Raw genomic sequence first — 24,875 nt, 5'->3', positions numbered from 1 at the left:
CAGGGCTTGGTTGGGATTGGGTCGCCTTGTAAGAGCCGTGTGTCTGAGAAATGGTGGTGAAGACTTTAGCGCACATGAGAGGTGCGTTTTGTGTGTTTGCCTTCGCCACCAGGGGGGGCCCTACATCCTGACCCTCGCCTGCTGTTTCAGAGGGATCTCCTTCCCCCTTTTACAAGATATACCCGTGGTTCCTGGCCTAGTCGTGCCAGCAAATAGCTTTTTGCCATTTTTCTTGGGCTCTCTTGTTTTCTCTGTTGAGGGGTCTGACGTCTCCTGTAACAGTTCTTTAATCTCAGCCAACTGGGCTTTTAAAGAGTCCAGCTCTGAGTGGAACTCACCAGGTTGGTCTGAGTCACTGTGTTGGTCGTCTCTACCCTTGCGTTTAGAGCTACGGTCGGAACGCTTCTGCCGTTTCTGGTCAGAGCGGGGATGACGGTTTTGCTGCCAACCGTTTTGTTCCCTACGACCCTTTTCATTTGATGGGCGATTGCCATCGTCACTGTGGACTCGCCCTCGGTCCCTCCTGGCCTTACCTTGTCGATTTTTCCACTCACCCTTGTGATGGCTCGGCAAGGATCGGGCTGGACCGGAATTTTTCCAGGTGGGTCCCCCTCTCGGTGCTTCACCTCCTTCTAAGGTTAGCGGGGGCTTGTCCTCACCCTGAAGGCTAAGGACTCTGGGGTCATCATCGTTTCCGTTTGCGGTTTTGACGATGGTCTCCCAGGTCATTTGGGCTAGTCGCCTAGTTTCCCTCATCGAATAGCGACCTTGTCGACACGTCAGTGTGACATGGGTCCGCACGCTTGGGTGGAGGTTATGTAAGAAGAGAGATATGAAACCTCTATCTTCTTCCAAACCTGGTGCGCTACTACCTTGGAAATAGGCAGTACGTAGCCGTCTGTAATATTCACGAGGCGCCTCAGACCGTTTTTGTTTGACTTGTAATGCACACAATATCGCGGAGGTTTCGTCCGTGTATGGCGCATATTCTTCCCTCATGTAATTGCGAAGTTTCGAATAACTATCGCGAATGTTTGGGGGTAGAGTCTCTAAAAAGGCACGAACGTTACTACTGGCGGTCTTCCAGATTAGTCTCAGTTTTTCACGTGTTGTGGCGTTCGGCAGGTCCATCAGGCATCGATCAATTTCTCGTAAATAGTTATTTACATTAGTTCTTTGATTGTCGGGATCGAATCGCTCGACATCTTGGGCAAGTAGGTCAATTTGCCGTAGGCGGAGGGCTTGGTGCGCGTCCTTACGCGACGACTTTTGCTCTCCTGAGTACTCACTGTCTGAGCTACTCTGGAATCGCTCCCGCTTCGCACGAGATGCGTGGTCTGATTCATCTGGAGATGTATCAGGGAAACTGAAGCGCACTGACCTAGGTGTGCTACGGGCCTGGGCTCGGGATGAGCGCAGGGCGGCTCCATCCTGGCTAGACGACGACGACGAAGTCGTGTAGCGAGTTGATGGAGTTTGGCGGGATGTCTGGTCCTCGACCAGATCATTTACGGTGTCCGGTTCGGACGCCTCTTCCCGCTCTGAGCTTTGGCGCATTGTTGGGGGTCTTTCACGCCCCTCGCGCTGCTCATGGGGGGTCTGCTCCTGGGCAGCCCTCTTAGCAACCATTTCGGCTTTCTCTAGCCGTTTGGTGCAATCATCAAGGGAGGTCTTCAAGAGCTCAAGCTCCCTATGTAAATCATTATTATCGGCTGTCAGCTTGGCATTGCTGGTGGTCAGCCTTTCAACCTCTCCGCGAAGGCATCTGATTTCTGAATCAGCATTTTGGAAGTATGATAGGAATAGCTTACCTAGTGCCGCTTGGACACTAATAGTTGTTCTTTTTGGATCTCTCATATGTTTGTTTGAGTTATCTAAGTTGTTTTGGCATTCACACTCACTCGTGTACTTAATGTTTGCCTTTTCGGAAGCAGAGCAGTGAATGAGGTCTGCCATGACCTCAAGGAGAGACACATCTTGAGCGTTGTCTTCCATTTGAGAGACATGAGGGGATGCCATTTTACTTAGGCTGGATGCTAGATAATTAATCAAGTTAATTATTAATTTAATCATTATTAATTAACTATGTAATTAATTAATAAGATTTATTTGGAAATGCTCTCTTATCCTAAGTTGAATAGGTTATGAGTATTGGTGATATGGTTATCACACTACTGTTAACCGTTTTAACACACCTGGGGATATACCTTAGCAGTTGCTGAATCAAACTGAGTTTATTTGTTGTTGAACAATATTTCAGAAGTCAACAAACCAATCTCCTCACACGAGGCACCAATTTAACTGTGGGTGCAATCAGTTAATTATTGAAATTAAGTGATCAATCTCGTTAAATCAGTCTCATTAAATTTTGAAGGTTAATAATTCAAATGAATCAATCCCATTGAATCGTTTAATTTGACTCGTTTGAATTGAATCATACCATAGAATCAGTCTCATTCAGTGAATCATTTAGTGAATCGTTCAATGAATCGTTTAGTGAATCATTTGGTGAATCATTCAATGAATCGTTTAGTGAATCATTTGGTGAATCGTTCAGTGAATCATTTAGTGAATCATACCATTAATCCTGGTGCTTAATAATAAGTTACCAAACAGCTAAATTATGGTACATTTCCAAATTATTAAGATCACTTACCATATAACATTTGCACCCTTTTGAATTCTTCGAGAAGATTGGGGATTTCAGATATTGTTGTTCACACAAATAAACAGTTTGTTTAATAAATGAATTTATTATACAAAGATAAAAAGGTAAAATAATAAATCAATATATACAAGCAGTGAGGTGTGTGTGTGTGTGTGTGTGTGTGTGTGTGAGAGAGAGAGAGTGAGTGTGAAGGACTTGACCATGTGTTTAGCCTCGTGTAGCTAACTACACGTGGTGGAGGCCTAGCTTGTTGGTAGCTAAACAAAAGAATGTTATCTAAACAGAACAAAGGATTAGCTCTGTGTTTAGCCTCGTGTAGCTAACTACACGTGGTGGAGGCCTAGATTAGCCTTGTGTTGCTAGTGTGTTTGTGAAAGGCCCTATGGCCTAGCTAAAGTGTGTTTGTTAGGCCTGGTGAGGCCTACTGAGCACGTGTTGCTAAAGACAAGGGTATTAGCCGTAGCTAACTAAAAGCTAACTTGTGGATTTCTAGCTGAGGTGTGGTTTATCAGGCCTGATGACCTGCTGAGCACATGGTAGGCCTTGATTAGCTTTGTGTTGCTAAGCCGACAAAAGGGAAGCTGTAGCTAACCCACTAGCTCATAACCATACTGAATCCACTGAAATCTTAATGAGATCAAGATGTATAATAATGAAATTATATTGTTAGTAAGAATAAAAGAGAGAAGCATGCGCAGCCTATCTATTAAACAATTGAGAGAACATAGAACAAAATAAATCAACACGCTGCGTGTCTAACAGTGTAACAGATAAACCTGGGTTTAAATTCACACTATTTCAAATAAAAGCAAATTCCTAAGACTATCCTAATTATGCCCAAATGCCAAAATCTTACTTAATCCTGCCTTTAGCAAGATATGAAGAACTATTCGCCGGTGTAGTCTCGGGCCTCGCCGTGGGAGCACGTGAGCCGCTCGTGATGGAGGCGGAGAAAACTTTCTGGTCCAGCGGAGCACTTGGGTGGGTCCCGTGGAAAGCAGAGGATTCTTGGTCCGAACCTCAGCGTTCGTGAGGAAAAGTCTCTGATCAGAATAAGATGCACAGCGCTTTTGAGTTAAAAAGGATTCAATCGCTTCTTAACTTTTAACTGCCTGGGCTGCAGTCGTGACGTCACTTCTAATGCAAGTAAACCGGTTGTAACTCGGGTTGAGTTTAAAGATCGCGCGACTCTAGAGTTTACCTTTGCCAAGGGTAAGAAAGAAGATCGCGCTGAGTGATGGATCTTGCAAGAAAGAAGACGTCTTTTTGGGGTGGAGAGCGCGCCTCTTTATACGTCCAGATCCATCGGAAGCCAGCCGTGAGAGACGAAGATGGAAGCGTTGTCCCATTGTTTTATGTTTCCTTGTATGATGACGTAGATGATCCCGCCCACGCGTGACGTAGGTCACACGGAAGTGGACTGGGAATTGTAGTTCTGACACAAGATGGCGGCATGATACCTACAACGTCACCACCACCATAAGTCATGATCTCATCCTTGGCTACCCTTGGATCCAGCTTCATGACCCCCTAATCTCATGGCAAAACAAGGACATTCTATAGTGGTCACCTACATGCTTTCAAGGCTGCATTTCTCATCCTCAAGTAACTCTTGCATCCACCTCTGTGGAGAGCCCTCAGCCTGACACTCTGGACAACATTCCCGAATGTTATCTGGACCTCAAGGAGGTTTTCAGCAAGGGAAACGCCTGTGGGTTGCCACCTCACAGACCCTATGACTGTGCTATTGACCTCTTGCCAGGCATGTCACCACCCCGTGGGTGTATATACCCTCTGTCTCAGAAAGAACAAGCAGCCATGGAGGAGTACATTCAGGAGGCCCTCAAGCAATGTTACATCCGCCCTTCTAAGTCTCCAGCCTCGGCTGGCTTCTTCTTTGTGGAGAAAAGAGGCAGGGGCCATTGCCCATGTATAGACTACAAGGGATTGAACCAGGTATCAGTGAAATATCCTTATCCACTTCCTCTTGTTCCCGCAGCTTTGTAACAACTCAGATCAGCAAAGATCTTCTCCAAGCTTGATTTACGTGGCACATACAACCTCATCAGGATCAAAAGGGACGATGAATGGAAAACTGCATTCAACACTACCACCGGTCACTTCAAATACCAGGTAATGCCATATGGCCTTTCTTCGGCGCCTACCATGTTCCAGTGCCTTATCAACGATGTGCTATGGGACATGCTAGGTAGATATGCTATTGCGTATATCGATGACATCCTGATATACTCCCCAGATGAAGAAAGTCATCAAGAGCATGTAAGAAAGGTTCTCCAACACCTGCTTCAGAATCATCTTTATGTCAAAGCAGAGAAATGCGAGTTCCATCAGAAGCGTATCTCCTTCGTTGGATATGTCATCAGTGCCGAGGGAGTTAGTATGGACTCGTCCAAGGTCTCTGCAGTTACGTCTTGGCCCACACCCATGTCCATCAAAGACCTTCAGCGTTTTCTAGGGTTTGCAAACTTCTATCGCCGGTTTGTTAGAGGGTTCAGCTCAATCACTGCTCCCTTGACAGCACTACTCAAAAAGGGACCCAAGCGCCTCCAATGGAACCCCGCGGCAGAAGAGGCCTTCTGTCATCTCATGAAAGCCTTCACCTCTGCTCCCATCCTACAGCATCCAGATCCTTCCAAGCCCTTCACCCTGGAAGTTGATGCCTCTGACACAGAGGTAGGGGCCGTTCTATCCCAACGTTTCAGGGAGAAACAGAAACTTCATCCAGTGGCCTATTTTTCAAAGAAACTTATCAGCGGAAAGGAATTATGACCTGGGGAATTGGGAGCTACTCGCAATAAAACTGGCCCTCAAAGAATGGCGACACTGGTTAGAAGGGGCCAATCACCTGTTCATAATCTTAACAGACCATAAAAACCTAGAATATCTTAGGAAGGCCAAGCGGTTAAACCCTCGCCAAGCCAGATGGGCTCTCTTCTTCACAAGGTTCAATTTCACCATCTCTTTCTGCCCTGGCTCCAAGAATACTAAGGCTGATGCCCTCTCACAAATCTTTGCTCCCACTCACCAGGACTCCACTGCCCATCCCATCCTCCCCTCTCAATGCTTCCTACAACCCATCACTTGGGACCTGGACAGAGAAATCAGAAACTCTCAACCCCAGCAACTTCCCGATAATCTTCCACCTGGTCTACTATATGTGCCCAAGCAGCTCAGAAGCAAATTTATCATGTGGGCACATGCATCACCCGCCACGGGACACTCAGGCAGCCAACGCACCCATCAGATGCTTCGGAACAAGTATCAGTGGGAGAACATGCTCACTGAGATCAACCAGTTCATCGCACCATGTTCAGTCTGCGCTAGCCAAAGTACCCAGAACTCCGCCCACTGGTAAACTTTGCCCCCTCCCCATTCCTCAGAGACTCTGGCCCCACATAGCCATAGATTTCATCACCGACCTACTCCCCTCACAAGATAACACTACAATTATGGTAACCATCAATCGTTTCTCCAAAGCTCTCAAACTGATTCCCTTACCTGGCATTCCCACCACAGCCCAAATGGCAGAACTATTATTCCAACAAGTTTTTCGATACTATGGTCTCCCTGAAGACATTGTAAGTGATCGGGGCTCACAATTCATTTCTTGTTTCTGTAGGGCCTTCATGGAAAGACTAGGGGTTTCTGTGAGCCTTACATCTGGATACCACCCTCAGTCTAATGGACAAGTCGAGAGAGCCAACCAAGAAATCAGCTGTTTCTTGAGGATCTTCTGCATGCTCAACCAGGGGGATTGGGCACGCTTCCTTCCATGGGCCTAGTATGCACAGAACTCCCTTAAGCACTCCTCAACCCAACTAACACCGTTCCAGTGCATACTCCGCTACCAGCCGCCCCTGTTCCCTGGGACAACACACCCAGCTAGGTTCAGGCCATCAAGGAGTGGTTCTCTCACAGCCAAGCAATATGGGAGGAGGTCCACGAGTGAATCGAAACAATCAGTGCCAAGTACAAGAAATATGCAGATAAGCACAGAGCAGACACTCCAACATACAACCCAGGTGACAGAGTTTGGGTAGCCACAAAAAAACTCAGGGAACCCAAGTCCTGCAGAAAACTCCAACCATGGTATATCGAGCCTTTTAAAGTGCTGGACTGCATCAACAAAGTTTCGTACAGGCTAGAACTCCCGCCTCACAGCAGGCTGTCACCAACATTCCACATGTCCTATCTCAAATCTGCTATCCTGGGACCCCTTGCCGAGAACTAACCCAGCTAGGAACACCCAGCTCTCGACATGGAGGGTGAACCCATCTACCAGGTAAACAAGATCCTCGACTCTAGACGTAGAAGAGGGCAGATTGAATACCTGGTAGACTGGGAGGGGTATGGACCCAAAGAACAGAGCTGGGTTCCAGCCAAAGACATCTTAAATCCACTCCTCAAGCAAGAATTCCATGTTCTACACCCAGACAAACCTGCACCCAGAGGTAGAGGGCACCCTAGAAAGACTATAGCTCCCAGTGGGAGCTCCTCGGGGGTGGTCTGTCAGTAAGCCTGCTGAAACTGTCCAAACTACAAACATGGACACCATGGACTACATTTCCCAGAACTCATAGCGCCCTCTGTCTCCTGACTATTGAACCCAGCTGTCACTCATCACTCCAATTAGTCCCCCTGCCTATATAAACTTCTCTCCCACACCACTTCAATGCAAAGTATCGTTCTGCCTATATCAGTTCATACCAAGCCTTGTTGTTTCTGTCTGACTCTTGTTCTTCTGACTCTTGCTTCTCTACTTTCTGTTTACGCTATTGTCTTTTCTCCCTAACGCTGTTTGCCGATCGCCCAACCCTTGCTAGTTCAACAACTTTGATTCTCATCTCACGTTTTGGTTCTAACACTGTTGGCTCCTTGTCATTCTTCTGCGCATACATCCTTAAGTGCCTGCACCATGACACACAGGCATAAAATTAGGGCTCAAATTGTGAAAGAGTGGTTTGATGAACATGTGGAATCATTTTCACAAATGAATTGGCCATCACAGAGTCCTGACCTTAACCCCATTGAAAATCTTTGGGATGTGCTGGAGAAGGCTTTATAGAGTGGTTCGACTCTCCCATCATCAAAACAAGATCTCAGGGAGAAATGTATGCAACTCTGGATGGAAATACATGTTGTGACATTGCATAAGGCTGTCAAAACAATGTGATGGTGAATGTGCACCATAATCAAAGCTAAAAGCAGTCCAATGAAATATTAGAGGATGCGACTTTTTTTGGGGGGGGGCAGGCAGTGCAGTGTATGTTATAAAAATGATGCATGTCAGACAGCGGTGTATTCTTATCTGAAGCAATGCGTGTAATGTGACTATTACATAGTATGTAGCATTACTGACAATAGATCATATACTGTATATTACTGGTATGTAATTATTGCACAGCAAATGCACCAAATATCAGGGGTGCAAAACTTTTAATTATGACTACAAGATTCGAAAACAATGATGAGTTGAATCAATATGTTCATGCTTAGTTGCATAAATAAGGGGGAATTCAATATTTTCATTAACATGATAAAAGCCACCCAAGGTGTTTTTAAATAGACTCTGAAGTAGAACATGCTAACTGGAAACTTCTGACTAGCTGACGACCTGAAAGCTGGCTGCAATCACTAATTTGGCAATTTACATCGATTTACATATGGATTTTCACCAAGCCGAATGAAGTTTTTCTGATCGAAGATTCCTAATTAAGTTTAAATGTACTTAACATGCTGTAGACAAGTTTGTTTATATGCACATTACATGCAATCCGTAATGTGCATATAAACATGGGGGCATATAATGTCCCCACCTGCTTCATTGTCCCTTGGCTAAAGTAGTTTCATATCATAGCAGCCTACAGTATTACGGTGCTCAACTATGGAACACTCTACCTCTGAATCAATGAAATATATTACAGCTTAGGACATTTAAACATAGCATTACCAGTAACACCCATAAATCCACATCACTGTAATTCTTTTATGTTTATATTTGTGTATTTATGGTATTGTAATTGTGATTCATTTTGTAATGATGTTGTTTTATGTTATCCTCCTAAGGCCCAAGCTGTTTTTTTACATGCATTTTTTTTATTTCTCTTTGCTATTTGGGCTTATTAGAACCTGATTAGAATAAAAACTAAGCATCATCTTTTGATAAGATGTACTTTTAGAGAAAAAGTATGTCCACATATGTGGATTCTTGTTCTGAATTTCTAAAAAGTGCTGTCCACGCATGTGACCACTAAGCCCTAGGAGGTTAATATGTAGTGTTTACTGTAGTGTATGATGATCCCAGGACTACCTGAAAAACAGGTCAATAGTGACCTGAGTGTATGTTACTGGTTAAATAAATAAAGTGAACGTGAATCCAATTCAAAGTTACACATCATTGAGTGAGATGTAATGTCAGTGGTAGCATAACAATGAGTAGCATATGAATCCAGTCATTATTATTTATCTATCGCTCACAGAACATTCTCATTCTTCATACTGGTTCTTCATATGCCAGATATACACTCACCGTCCACTTTAACAAGAGCTTGTTCTTGATTCTAAGATTCCTGTTCTTGGCTGGCAGGATTGGAACCCAATGTGGTCTTCTGCTGTTGCATGCTGAGGTACTTTTCTGCTCACCATGGTTGTAAAGAGTTGCTATGAGTTGCTATACACTTCCGGGCAGCTCAAACCAATCTGGCCATTTTCCTCTGACCTCTTATCAACAAGGTGTTTCCACCTACAGAACTGTTTCTCACTCAGTGTTTTTTGTTTTTCGCACCATTCTGTGTAAACTCCAGAGACTGGTGTGTGTGTGTGTGTGTGTGTGTGTGAAAACCCCAGGGGATCAGCAGTTTCTGAAATACTCAAACTGGTCCATCTGACACCAACACCCATGCCATAGTGAAAGTCACACTTTGAGATTACAGTTTTTCCCATTCTGGTGTTTGAAGTGAACATTAACTGAAGCTCTTGATTTGTATCTGCATGATTTTATGTATTATGCTGCTGTCAAGGGATTGGCTGATTAGATAAGTGCATAGTAGGGTTGGGCGGTATCCAAATTTTGATACCTTTAAACTGTCTCTGTGTTTTCCCGGGGTATACGGTATTACCGAGAAAAAAATATTTTTGTTTCGGCCTACTGTGTACGTGCGCCTATACTGGCGGACCTTGTCCAGACCTGCGCCTATGCCTCAAATGTACTATTTAAAAGCAGCATAGCGAATTGTGTGCATTGTGGTATGGATTAAGCAGCAAAGCGAATTTTGTGCATTGATGAATGGATTAAGAGATATTTCAAAGCATCACGCAACTCTTCCTTCATCTTGAAAATAGCATTCAACTGTCGTTTACACATGTCTGCGTTGAAACGCCATTTGCAGCACTATTTCACCTACTCCATTAAAAAAAAGTACACGATGAGCAGGATCATACCCTTTCAAGCATGGGAAATAAAAAAAGAAAAGAAAAAGAATCAACCAACACCCAAGTCCGTTTAGACTGCGCGATAAACCATATTCTTCAGCGCAAATGAGGCGAACCTAATTCAAATGCGTGATAGCTGCACAAGGCAAAATCATATGGGCCCACGTCATGCCATGGCGGGGAAATTAATAATCAAATGGCCTTACCTTGCTTAAAACGTTGTCTTGATCACATAACTCCTTACAATTATTCCACTTAAATCCATACGGTTTAACACACCCAACAAAGATAGCAAGCGCATTGCTAATTCCCACCAGAAACCTAACAGTTTACGCTACGATGTTTTCTTCCGTTTCTTCAGTAGATGACATTTCAAATGTTTATTACCCACATCCCAAATGTCATACGTTATATTATTTTACCTTGTTGTTACTCATGTAACCTACTCAAAACACAACTCATTGGAGAGATCTCGTGGAAGTGGAGTACCCCAGGCTATGGTGTGCCTTAGGGGACATATTAGATTTTTTTCGATTTTGCACGGTCATTTACATTATTGCTGGCTCTTCCTTTTCGTTTGGTTTGAAACCAAAATACTGCCACACTGCCGATGTTGTATTTTTTTTTTTGCCACTAACTCGTTATCTTGACTTGCCATCTTTCAACCGCGGTCTCAGTCTCTTGCGAAGCTTTCTGTCAGACTCCAAATGTCACGCAGGGTTGCCATGGTAACGACATAAACAACCCTGCACGCGATGAGAACTTCTTTAGGAAATTGATAGAATTAGTGAAAATACGATCACACAGTTATTCGGGATGATCTTCAATTTATTATTTTATATTATGACCTCATGTACTCCATATTTATTTAGATATTATATATTTTTTTAAAATGACGGTAATGAGACCGATACAGTTGGTACTTTTGGATACCTCGGGATACCTTCTTACCGTAATACCGCCCAACCCTAGTGCATAGGGCGGCACGGTGGTGTAGTGGTTAGCGCTGTCGCCTCACAGCAAGAAGGTCCGGGTTCGAGCCCCGTGGCCGGCGAGGGCCTTTCTGGAGTTTGCATGTTCTCCCCGTGTCCGCGTGGGTTTCCTCCGGGTGCTCCGGTTTCCCCCACAGTCCAAAGACATGCAGGTTAGGTTAACTGGTGACTCTAAATTGACCGTAGGTGTGAATGTGAGTGTGAATGGTTGTCTGTGTCTATGTGTCAGCCCTGTGATGACCCGGCGACTTGTCCAGGGTGTACCCCGCCTTTCGCCCGTAGTCAGCTGGGATAGGCTCCAGCTTGCCTGCAACCCTGTAGAACAGGATAAAGCGGCTACAGATAATGAGATGAGATAAGATAAGTGCATAAAACAGCAGGTGGATGGGTGTACCTAATAAAGTGGCCAGTGAGTATACTTAGGCAGCCGTTAATATACCTGGGTGGCCCACCCAACTCAAAGCTATGTGGGGGAAACACTGCAAACGATGAGGAAATCGCTGATTAAAAAAAAGTAGGGTGTTTAAATTCTCCTAAATTAAAAATTTTCTCCGGGTAATTATTAAAAATACATCTTTAAATTTTATTAATAATTATCAATATTGATATTTTATTGTGATACATTTTTCAGCTATGTCACCCAGCCCTACTATGTAGCCACTTTTGACTAACTAACTACCCCAAAGCTGGCTGCCTGCAATCACTTGGTTCTACTCGGAATAATTACATCTTATTATGTATTTGCACAGGCTGATGATCTCCAACATGAATTATGATGAAAGTTACAATGAAATTATTATTTTAGCCTTTCTGAGCCTCAGATGTTTAGCCTAGCACAGCTGAGCTTATCAACTCTTGTTCTGTTTTTACATATCTGAAATTTGCTGTGTATCTGCTACTTAATTTGACATAAGTGTACTGTTAGCATAACTGTAGATATTAATAACGTGAGTCAGAAAGCTACATATTAATGTTACCTACTAATGCCAATAGCATTTTATGCTTCATTGGTGTTCCCATTCACAAGAGTCTTTTTTATAAAAAATTGGATTATTTTAACATGAAATCAAGAAGTATGTCCATTTCTCTGAAGTAACCAACAGATCGTTGACCAGTACTCAAGCAGACAGTGTGTGTGGTGGTGTTTTTTAAAAGGTGGGGAATTCAAATTTGAAAAGTATTCAATCAGTTTTAAGTGTCCAAACACAATTTTCTATTGTCCATGTTTTGTAAACAATATGATTTTGAATTTTTACAGAATGCCTGTACTAGGCGTATACACACGCACACAGTATTATGGCTTATACATGAATATCCTTGTAACTACGCCACTGATGTTATATTTATGAAGAAAATCAATATTGTACCTGAAGGAACAGGTTTTTTATTTTTCGTTTTTAATGTAAATCATTGTCTTGTAGTCTGTATATGTTTTACATGTGTTATCTGTGTGTGTGTGTGTGTGTGTGTGTGTGTGTGTGTGTGTGTGTGGCTCAACCACAGGTCTGGATGACTGTCTGCAGCAGTACATTAAGAACTTTGAGCAGGAGAAGGTGGGAGGGGAGCAGTTGCTGCGCATCACTCATCAAGAGCTGGAAGATCTGGGAGTTTCTCGCATTGGCCATCAGGAGCTCATCCTGGAGGCTGTGGACCTTCTGTGTGCACTGGTGAGTTGTCCGCCCCCCCAAACACACACACACGCACATAGTATTTACTTTGTGGGGTTATTCTAATTGCTGAGCCCTGCTCTACATTATATCAAACACATGAGCCAGGGTTCTCCTGATACTTTTTCCTTCAAGTGCGCTATCTATTTATTCTGAACTCAATAGCACCACCAATGGTTGAAAGAAATATACACAGAATGGTATGATGAAGAGAGGCTGGGGCTGATTTCTTTCTAGTCCAGAGTATAGATTCATATAGTCTATCTGTGAGTCATTTCAGGTTGTCCAACTATTAATAGAGATTAGATTTTAGCCTCCCATTTCATAACACGACTAATTGTCACTGCTTGGAGGTATAGAGGTTTTCGACCCACATGACCGTTGCCATGTCGACAAGTAGATGGCACCATTTTGGCGGTCACAACAATGGCGACTCCCGCTAGCCCAACATGTCAGAGATTTGTCAAAAAATATGTATTTTCCCTTTTCACAGCATGCATTGTTTGAATGGTTGCCATGACAACATATGCAAAGATTTCCAACAACATTTTGTGGCAAAAAAATTCCATAACAGTCTACTTCAACGTGATACCAAATAAAAGTAAATTCATTGCAGTTAGAAAAATAGTGTCCAGGTTGAGAGAGAGAGAGAGAGAGTTACATTAATCATATAGAAAAATGCATAATAATTAATATGTCTAGTATTGAATTCTAGTTTTGTCCATTGCATATTCACATCTAAAAAGTACAACCCACCCAACAACATGGCTCTGCCTCGCCTGAGGGCACCGTGTATGTTAAACCTAGACTACACGTAAGCCGCCCAAACACTAGTAAGAAGCCCGGTGCCAGGTAGCCCCATTGATGAGGCCGAGCGGTCCCCGTCTCACGTATATAAAACCATGGATGTATAAAGATAAAACCATCGTAGCCTGACTAGTGAGGCTAGGTGCCAGGTAGCCTGAACACTGCCTAACAGGGCTTACGTGTAGGCTAGGTGCTAGGCTACATGTATAATTTGTCATTTATCTCGCATACGATATCTTTAAACTTTTGGAAAAGTTACCTGAGACAAAATGTTCGCCACACAAACACGTGTGTTCGGTGGGCTGCCAATTCTCTCGCCTGATCGCCGCGATCCACTTTTTGCGACGCTGTCGATCGGCCGGGAACCTATGGAACGTTAATCCAGGTTTATCCCCTCTTCTGTTGTGGCAGCTAACTGCACAACACGTATCAGGCATTCTACAATAAAAGTAAGCGATGAAGAAGATGGATATTACAAGCGTTGTTTGCTGATAAGCGTGGCTTTGTTTGACTTCCAAAATGGTGGCGTAAACAGTATCACGTGACCCTATGACGTCAGGTCGAAAACCTCTATTACAAGCCCCTTTCACATACGAAGTCTGTTAATGTATCAAGTAAAAACAACACAGGATAGATAACAAATTTTCATTCCCTCTCAGTCTTCTTTAACAGTGAAGTAACAGGTGATGTGTAAACATTTGAGATGATATGATGTATAATTAATGAAATGAACCATTCGAGGTATCTGAAGCAATTTTGACTTTGGCACGAGCAGCTAACGGTTCTTTTATTTCTGTGTCATTCCTATTTTCAGCCATATCTGCTGATGTATTATTTATTTGCTGTTTTGAATTTGTTGTAGGTCACTTTACAGTGAGGCAGTGTGAATATTCGGATTATGTCGGTGTCAGTAGTTCCGTTGCAGTCTCTCTGCATCATCATTTAAGTCACCACCTGCAATGTCACGACCGGTTACAGTACGTTAATCCAATGGTTACTCTTCTCACTGGAGCCATTGCAAAAGATTATGGTTAATGTTGCTAGGTCACTAGGGGATAGATTAACATTTCGACTTCACCGTTTTACTCTTGTTCCCGCACATCACCATTACCGCATAATCTCGATAAATGAACAGTTTTCAGTGTGAGTGTGAATGGGGTGATAGAAACAGGATAGAGTAGACATCATTAGTTTCTGTTTATTTCTTGGGGGTTTGCTTCCTGGTACATACAGTACTGTGCTAAGTTCTTTGGCACCCTATGGTTTTTTGGGGGTTTTTTGTGCAAAATTTGTTTAGATTTTTATTTTATGACTTCTATAGACCCCTTCGCATGTTTATAAACAAACCGACCGTTGCCAGGATGCGCGCGCAGCCTGGACTCAGAAACAATGGCGCTGCCCATAGACCGGCATTATGAGCTGTCAGATTATGCAAAACAATTGTTGTTACAAGATCGAGAATGCTACATAAATAAGTTAACTCTAACAAGTGGACATCGCCTACCGGATCCGTATTTAATTAAAGAGTGGACGGACGATGTTAGTAAGTTCCCTGGTACACAATAGCCAGATATATACTCGTACCTTATTGACAAGACTTCAGTGTACACCCACGAAAAACTTCGTGCCTACAAGTCTTTAGACGCATATGATTATGTTATGTGCGGGCATGTACAACTTGATTAACAATGGGACATTCATATTCATTTTGTTTTAATCAAATTATGCCAGTGATGTGATGGCAATGTGGCTTTAGCTACAACAGCAAATACCAACACTAAACAGCAATTTGCAGGAGGCAATGGCATGAAAGGAATGATAGTGTAAAGAGTGCAGCTAAGAGAAATCAGAGCTGCGTAAAAAGCGAGAGGCAGAGACCAGAAATGAAACTGAACGGGGCGGGAGCTAGGTTAGAGCAGTCAACGTAAGTTGGCATTTAGAGTGAGGGCACACAATTTTACCTTTCCATCCTTGCTTTAAAATTGTGATTTTCGGCATACACAAATAATGAAGGCACAAAATCTGGACTGCTTGAGTCAAGCGAGACCTCTCCTACAAACAAAATTGCATGCAAAGCTAAGTTAACATGCTAACAATATTCATTACATTGTGTAACTATGACCCAGCTAATCAGACAAACGTTACCAAAGTATTTTGCTACATCAATAAACGAAGACTAGAAAGAATAAAAAAGAAAGATTTAATAAATAGCCTGATCTTACCTGTGATGAAGTGGGCGCTGCAAACCCGCGCATTTTTGATGGTGCTTTCATCCCAGTCTACACGTTTGATGGCTTGTAGTCATAGACGTCAGCGATTTTTTTGAAATGGGTGAGATCCTGCTGGAATTCTGAACATTTTAACCCCATCACTGCTACGATTCTGACACCCGACAACACAACAACTAGGCATCGCTGAGTCTTTTTTGATTCCAGGCTGCGCGCGCAATTTCCGCTTACGTATGAATGACGTTTACTGCGAAGGGGTCTATATTACTGAGTCAGTACAGAAACATTTTAGATTTCCAAACATTAGTTTTCCAGCACAAAATTAAATGTTACACAAAAATGTTTATATGTCAGTAAAGAAAGCAGCATATTATATAAGAGACCACTTTTCAAGGCAAGGCAAGGCAAGTTTATTTGTATAGCACATTTCATACACAATGGCAGTTCAATGTGCTTTACAGAAGTAAAAACAAAAACAGTAAACAATAGAGAAATAAAATTACATAAAATAATTTTATCTTTATTCTAAAATAATTAATTAAAATAATTAAAAGAATTAAAAGAAAATAATAAGAATTAAACAATAGTAGAAATAAAATATTAAAATGCCAAAAAGAAAAAGGAGAAAAAGAAAGAAAGAAAGAAAGAAAGAAAGAAAGAAAGAAAGAAAGAAGAAAAAAAACTAGCAGAATAAAATAGAATAAAGTTAAAGTAAATTTAAAACATGCAGAAGAAAGTAAAGATTATAAAAAATGTAAAAAATATTAATTATTCAACAGAAAGCATCTGAAAACAGCTTGGTCTTTAACCTAGATTTGAAGCTGCCAACAGCAGGAGCATTTTTAATGACCTCTGGCAGTTGGTTCCATAGCTGTACTGCATAGTAGCTAAAAGCTGCTTCACCACACTTTGTTTTAACAACTGGTTTTAATAATAAATTTTTCTGTTGCGATCTGGTAGATCTGATTGGGTTAGGCCGCTGCAACATATCAGAGAGGTAATTGGGCCCTGTACCATTTAGAGATTTGTACACCAGCAGCAATGCTTTAAAGTCAATTCTGTAGCTTACTGGAAGCCAGCGAAGGGACCTTAGAATTGGAGTAGTTTTTTCAGAGAAAAAAACATAATGAAAGCTGCTGGGTTTTGCTGCAAAAATGAAACAAAGTCTGTATATTTTGTGTGATGACCCTCCTAAAAAATAGTAGTCTCAGGTACAATTTGTGCAGTTTTATAAGGAAATTAGCTGGTAGGTTTTACCGAGCATGCTGCATCTTGTTTTTTGTCTGAAAAGTGTTTTTTTGTTTAACATAATATGCTGCTTTCTTTACTGGCGTACAAACATTTTTCTATAAGTCGAAGTCACAAAATAAAAATCTATAACAAAGATTGTACAAAATAAAACAGGGTACCTAAGAATTTTGCGCAGTACTGTGTGTGTACGTGTGTGTGTGTGTGTGTGTATCCTGACAACTTCCTAAGAACATAGTTTGAACCAGTGATCTGAGGTGCAAATGCCATGTGACTCATCACAATGGAAATGCTAGGATATGTTAACAATGCTGATTGGCTGCTGGCACCACCCATGCAGTTTCTTGTATGATATAAAAGCAAGGAGCTGAATTAATTTACATGAGTCTGCCTTGATTACATGAGTCTGCCTTGATTAGCAGTGCGCTATTTGCAGACTCGTGTAGTCTATTATATGTTTATATGTAATTGAAATAAAAGATTGAGTGATTAATTAAAAAAAGTTTTATTGTTCTGTGTGTCAGAGCAAAGCATTCAATCACTGGAAAAAGAATTACTGTAATAAAATGGAGACCGAAATGGTTAAAAATCCAGAATGCTAGTGAAGGTTCTCAGTCATCCAGGTCATCGTAATCCATCGGTGCTAAAGAAGGCAACTGGACTTGCTCGAAATCCTTGAAGATGTTTCACCTCTCACCTGAAAGGCTTCTTCAGTTCTGTCTGACTAGTGGGGAGTTTCAGGTATTTATCCTCTAGTGGACCAAAAGCAACCCGAAGGAGAGTCGTTGAGGTCACCTTAGGGTTGCTTTTGGTCCACTAGAGGATAAATACCTGAAACTACCCACTAATCAGTCACATTGTTTATTTTCTCATATAAAGACCCTGCAACTGAGACGTTTTTCTTCTGAGCATTATATTTGCCAGGACATGAGAATGTTTGACTACTAAAATATTAGTAAAAGTGTTTTGATGTTTAAATCCCATCTCTTATTAACTGCTGCAGCCCCACACACACTTCTCTCATTCTCTTGTGTGCTAACTTGGAGATACGGACAAGAAAGAAAGACCAATTGACAAGAAAAGAGCATGAGCGTGGGAGAGGAGATGGAAGTCGACAGGACTAGGAGCGAGGGAAGAATAACAAAAAAACCCAAGGCGTGCTAGAAAAAGCAATATGCTTGTGAATGATTAGGGTTTGAAGAGAATAGAGAATAAAAACCACATGGGAATGTGGATCTGCCAGTTTGGCCTCCCATTCATCAGTCATGTGCTTTAGCCTGGTCCCTGTACTAAATCCCTTTATGCAATCCTGTTTCAAGTTGGTCCAGCGTGGCATCATGTATTATTATGATTAGTCATTTCTTTTCCCTCAGCAGTGAATCTCTCACATGCCTACTGTGGCTTGCATGTGCAATATTGTGGGAGTGGAGTATCGTGGACATGTACAGTATGGTGACAGCCAGGGAATGTTGGGGGGGGGGGGGGGGGGGGAGTAAGGGGATAAGCTGACAGCTCTCATGGAAGCAATGCATTAGCAAAATCCCTCCGTAAGCCCTACATAACAGAGATCCTGTGATCTTTCAGTGTTGCTGCTCTGCCTGGAGTTATGATAGGCTTCCCCATCCATCCATCAGAGGAAACCCATCCGTGTGCCTGTGTGATCCAGAATGACTGTTAATTTTGCATGAGTAGCTCTTGTACTACAATCTGTTACTCACCCATTTTATCTACACAACACTTTTGGGACATGTACAATTTTTTGCAAAACGCACTGTGAACATGTCCTCAAGGAAGCTTTTGGTAACTTTCCTTCTGTGCATCTCAACATCCCAACACATCAGCATCATACTCTTCCTGTCAGCATCTCCATTTTTTATAAGCTCTCGCTGGACTCCATGTACAGTTATCTCATGACTAGAAGAATAATTTTCACAAGTGTCAAATCTGAGTTGTGGAGGGTTTGCAAGGATGGATGTGAGACCTGTTTGACAGATATGAATAACAGAGTAAGACTGGGTTATTTTTAGTGTCATACTATGTCTGTTGTCACTTGCATCACCTCAACTGTTCTTTCTGGTGTCTGTTGCTTCACCACCAGCACTCTTGGAATAATCTTAGGATTAAAAAAATAAAACCTCTCTCTCTCTCTCTCACTCACTCACTCACTCACTCACTCACACACACAAACACACACACACACACACACACACACACACACACACACACACACACACGCGCGCCTCTATTTGAGACCAATTATGTACTGATGTAGAAATGTGAGAGGCAGAATCCACACACCATGCTGACAGTGCTGCCATTTCTACCTCTTAGGGATGGAAGCTAATATGAATACGTTGATATAATAACAGATAATGTGTTCTAAACAGATACAAATAAGCCTATAGATTTTTGAGACAGCTGGCAAGGTTTAAGTCAAGTTCATTAACACGATACAAATAGAAAATGCGCTGTTCTGTGTAATCTGGCTTGAAATAATCCATCCATCCATTATCTGTAGCCGCTTATCCTGTCCAACAGGGTCACAGGCAAGCTGGAGCCTATCCCAGCTGACTATGGGCGAGAGGCGGGGTACACCCTGGACAAATTGTCAGGTCATCGCAGGGCTGACACATAGACACAGACAACCGTTCACACTCATATTCACACCTACGGTCAATTTAGAGCCACCAGTTAACCTAACCTGCATGTCTTTGGACTGTGGGGGAAACCGGAGCACCCGGAGGAAACCCATGCGGACACGGGGAGAGCATGCAAACTCCACACAGAAAGGCCCTCGTTGGCCGCTGGGCTCGAACCTAGGACCTTCTTGCTGTGAGGTGACAGTGCTAACCACTACACCACCGTACCGCCCGGCTTGAAATCATGTCATTCTTAAACAAGCATTCTCCATCATTCATCTCATCTCATTATCTCTAGCCGCTTTATCCTGTTCTACAGGGTCGCAGGCAAGCTGGAGCCTATCCCAGCTGACTACGGGCGAAAGGCGGGGTACACCCTGGACAAGTCGCCAGGTCATCACAGGGCTGACACATAGACACAGACAACCATTCACACTCCCATTCACACCTACGGTCAATTTAGAGTCACCAGTTAACCTAACCTGCATGTCTTTGGACTGTGGGGGAAACCGGAGCACCCGGAGGAAACCCACGCGGACACGGGGAGAACATGCAAACTCCACACAGAAAGGCCCTCGTTGGCCGCTGGGCTCAAACCTAGGACCTTCTTGCTGTGAGGTGACAGTGCTAACCACTACACCACCGTACCGCCCGGCTTGAAATCATGTCATTCTTAAACAAGCATTCTCCATCATTATTACAGTAAAAGAAAGTCTTCCTGGAAAATCTTGTGGGATTTATAATGAAAAGGGCCCCATTACTGGAATATAACAGTGGGGTAAGCAGCTTTGGGCCCAAAAGGTTGCCAGTTCTATTCCCTGGACCAGCAAGAATGGCTGAAGTGCCCTTGAGCTCCCCAGGCTGCCCACTGCTGTGGGTACATCAGGGTCTTGTTGTATATCACTCTGGATAAGTGTCTGCTCTTATTGCCTGTAATGTAACAAACCCAAATCTAAAGCAAATTTGCTGAAATATTATTAGGTGGCGATTTGTTGTGGCTATGAAAACATTAGTTCATAATTTGGAAAATATATTTTTGTTTTGAAAGATAGTTTCTTAGCATATTCAGTCACATTAGAAAGAAATTTGACAGAAAGTTCCCCAGGACATTCATTTTTCCTACCATTCCTTTTCGTACTTAGTTTGTCTATGGACCCTTTTCACGTGACGTCACGACAAACGCGGCCGCCATTTTGGACGTGTACTACCAGTAGTTTACCACAGCCAACATTGAGGAACGGCAGCAAAGAAAGTTTTTACTTTCAGCAAGACTTCCATCATGCCACTATATTGTTGTGCACCTGGATGTAGTAACCATCAACAAACAAGGCAAGGTTTATCATTTTATCGGATCCCGACGGAGAAGATGGATAGCGGCCATTAACAGGAAAGATTGGCAGCCCTCGGCATACCAACGCTTGTGTAGTGACCACTTTGTTGGAGGTAAGATGAATAAAATTAGCCAGAAAAGGCATTACATTGCTGTTAACATTCTGTGGCGGCGAGTGTGTAACCAAATAGGCTAAAATAACCCATTGTAACCTCTTTGTTCTTCTGTAGTAGCTATTGTTGACTAGCTAATGTCAACAAGTAGCTGGTATGTTACTGTAGCAATGTTTACGTTCAGTCATTTGGATGACTGTTAAAACCTTTCAGTCTCAAGTTTTTCCTTTACTGTATTTACTAGTTTACTGTAATTATGATCCGGCAGCTATTTACACCGGATCCAGTATAAATAGCTGCCGGAGCCAACGTCCGAGGTTCCGGAGCGCGCGCCGGCTTGCTCTCCCTCAAATTAAGCAGCGCGCGCCGACTTGCTCCCGGAGTGCTCCGGCCGAGGTTCCCCTCAAATTAAGCAGCGCACGCCGGCTTGCTCCGGAGCAAGCCGGAGCGCGCTCCGTAACCTCGGCCGGAGCACTCCGGGAGCAAGCCGGAGCGCGCTCCGTAACCTCGGCCGGAGCACTCCGGGAGCAAGCCGGAGCGCCCTCCGGAACCTCGGCCGGAGCACTCCGGGAGCAAGCCGGAGCGCGCTCCGGAACCTCGGACGTTGGCGTGTATGTGTATGGCGATGGGTTTTTAACGACATAGGTATACAGATCATGTGGGCCGAAGTCAGGTAAAGACGAGGGCTTCGTGTACTTCCGTACGTCAGTGAACAATCCTGGTGGAAGCAGGTAAACGTCGTTCTCTAAGCCTGCTAACCTCAATTTTTGCAAATACCTCTCCCTCTGCTCGCCCTGTAAATGCCCTATGTCGCTGGATAGTGAAGGTGTTTTCTGCATCTCGCTCCTTTTTCTTTTATGTTTTTCGTTTGTCGCCTTCCTCGCATTCAGACTGATTCGAGCCGAAGTCCACTACATGTCCAAAATGGCGGTCGCATTTACGAAGGTCACGTGACTGAAAAGGGTCCATACCCATCTCTCTCTCTCTCTCTCTTCCTGACACCAACCTTCATTCATATCACCTAAAAATTGTTAATATTATTATTGGTATTATGGTTATTAATGTAGTTAACATTTAATGGAAATTTGTTTTGCCCATTTATTCTGTAAGTTCCTCAGTAATATCATGAAGACTTGTCAGTGTCTTTTGGACATTTTCAGATGTTCAGTTTGTCTTATACTGTATTCAAAACTAATCAAGCAAACATCAGACAAGCAACAGCTTAGCTGAGTGACCAAAGGGAAAAATTCAGTGTGATTCAGTGTCAGATTGATTTTTTTATTATTTCAAATAATTACTTTAATGCCTCTTTTCAACATTTGACTGATTCTGTAACTGGCCATTGTGTCTTTTGTCAGAACTATGGTCTGGAGACGGAGAATCTAAAGACCCTGTCCCATAAGCTCAACGCCTCTGCTAAAAACCTGCAGAACTTCATAACAGGTCGCAGACGAGGAGGTCATTATGATGGCCGAGCAACACGCAAGCTCCCGAACGACTTCCTCACCTCTGTGGTTGATCTGATTGCTGCTGCGAAAAGTCTTCTGGCCTGGTTGGACAGGTCAGCTCTGCCCAAACACCACATCTTGGCACAGTTTTTCATAACCATGTCTGTACAATGTGTTATCAAAGCAATCATCATTTTATTCTTTATCTGTTGCTTCTCCAGTAATACAATTTTTAGCAGGATAATGGCCTCTTTTGGGAAGAGAAAATACACTCTTGTTAATTTTCATTATGTAAAGTGTAATATGTTGCACAAACAGTTGAGAAACAAAGGCAAAACAAAAGACTGAAGCTCTTACGTAAAGGTGTTTGGATGAGTTGGCCTGGAAACGAGCACATGTATGAGCTTCGAGCTTTGTTTGTGTTAGTGTGTGTATGCTAATGCCACCCTCATTCGAGCTCTAAGTGTTAGGCACAGCTCCTCATTAGTCCAGTCCCTTCTGCCTAAATGCACATCCCCATAATTCCAGAGAGCAGATAATTTCTTGCTTTGTGCCCCTTGATTATGGTTGGGCAGGCAAGATCTCATTCTCATTCAGCTACTGTTTACTGTTGATATGATGCCAACAGGAGTTTGATGAATTTTTTTTCCGTTATTATGGTTACAAAACGATGAGGAAAGACTTTTTCAGTCATGAGCATTATATATATGGAATTTCCAGTTTATAAGGTCTACTTAGCATATAGGTTACTTTGTTGTAAATATAGGTACTTACATAATAGGTTACATAATTGTAACCTATTATGTTACTTTGTAACATAATAGGTTACAATTTGTCAACCCCAGTTAAACCCGTCTATCAGAAAGGGACCATATCAACTGAGCAAATACTTATTCAGGCGGTGGACTGTTTTTCAGTCCAGTAGTGACATTGATGATTTTACAAACCCCCCTTTTACCACTGCAACACAGATACCATATCAGCGTCACTGCTCTACTGAGAACGGTCCGTGACGCAAATAATATTTGGTCAGCAGTGGTCCTATAATGGTCCCTTTTCATTGATTAGTGGAGTATTGTATTGTGTGGACTGTAGAGGCAAGACGCAGGTGCATAAACCTTGATTATGCACATCCATTAATCGTGGTCTTTGCCCATAATGGGGGTTCATGTACAAACAGGCAAGGGTGAAAACCAGAATACTCAGGTGGGGTTTACATTAGACCGTATCAGCGGATCATCAGATTAACGTTTTTAAAACGATTAGTGCGCACACAGCAACACCAATACACGATTCGCGTGCACACAGCAACACCAATACACGGATACGCTCGGCTCCGCAGGCATCCTGTGCTCCAAATCACTCCGCCCTGAAATGGTGGGGTTTACATTAGACCGTATCAGCGGATCATCAGATTAACGTTTTTAAAACGATTAGTGTGCACACAGCAACACCAATACACGATTCGCGTGCACACAGCAACACCAATACACGGATACGCTCGGCTCCGCAGGCATCCTGCGCTCCAAATCACTCCGCCCTGAACAGCGAGTGCCCTCTGGAGGGTGCGCACTCTGGCCCTGTGCAGCTCACAGAGCGTGCGAGTGAAGTGCACAAGCAGTGATTCGGGACTGAGCCGCTGTGTGTGTGATCCCAGCGCATATCACTTACCACTTGCAAGTGGAAGGATGGCAAGCCTAAAGACAATCATAACTACACAATGGGTAGTATTTGCATCAGTATTTGCAGTATTTTCATACTTTTATACTCTTTAATGAAAGGTGATACAAGGCGGAAGTCCGCGCCGTTTTTCAGCAGTCGTGTCACATGACCAACGCCAGCGAATCAGGAAGGTGGATGTCACAGTGACGTTGTCCAATGACGACGCCAGCTAGAGCTCAGCACAGCGTATCCGCGTATCTCAATGTTTACACAGCACCGAACCAGACACGATCTGGATTGAATACGTGGACGCTGGCGGATTCCCGTTTTCTGGCGTTTCCAGGCGTTTTAATGTAAACGGACAGTGCATCCGCGAAGAAAACGAGACAGATACGGTCTAATGTAAACTTGGCCTCAGCCACACGAAAAAACGACAACACATACAAGTGGCAATTGTTGCCATGAGAACAACATTATCAGGGATGGGTTTGGGTGGGGTATATGACAGGTAGATGGGGTGGTTAGATTGTCCAGGTTGGACTGGGAGACAGGCTTGACAACTCAAGGTGCATTTTATTTTTCATTTCAAGTTCAATTTTCAGCGGCTTTATTTTGCTCTGT

At 43.1% G+C, this 24,875-nt stretch overlaps 1 protein-coding gene across 3 annotated transcripts in view; it reads left to right on the top strand.

The window, feature by feature from the left end:
* Positions 1–24,875, top strand: part of cnksr2b (connector enhancer of kinase suppressor of Ras 2b) — a 126,565-nt gene that overhangs the window by 36,581 nt on the left and 65,109 nt on the right. For all 3 annotated transcript variants that reach the window (XM_060936187.1, XM_060936186.1, XM_060936185.1), the window contains exons 2-3: positions 12,616–12,779; positions 22,503–22,705. In XM_060936187.1, the coding sequence (XP_060792170.1) occupies positions 12,616–12,779; positions 22,503–22,705 (367 nt within the window). The remainder of the gene's footprint in view (positions 1–12,615; positions 12,780–22,502; positions 22,706–24,875) is intronic.

This window comes from Neoarius graeffei, chromosome 12, assembly GCF_027579695.1.
Source record: "Neoarius graeffei isolate fNeoGra1 chromosome 12, fNeoGra1.pri, whole genome shotgun sequence".
Lineage (NCBI taxonomy): Eukaryota > Metazoa > Chordata > Actinopteri > Siluriformes > Ariidae > Neoarius > Neoarius graeffei.
This window is presented reverse-complemented; position numbering and strand designations above follow the sequence as displayed.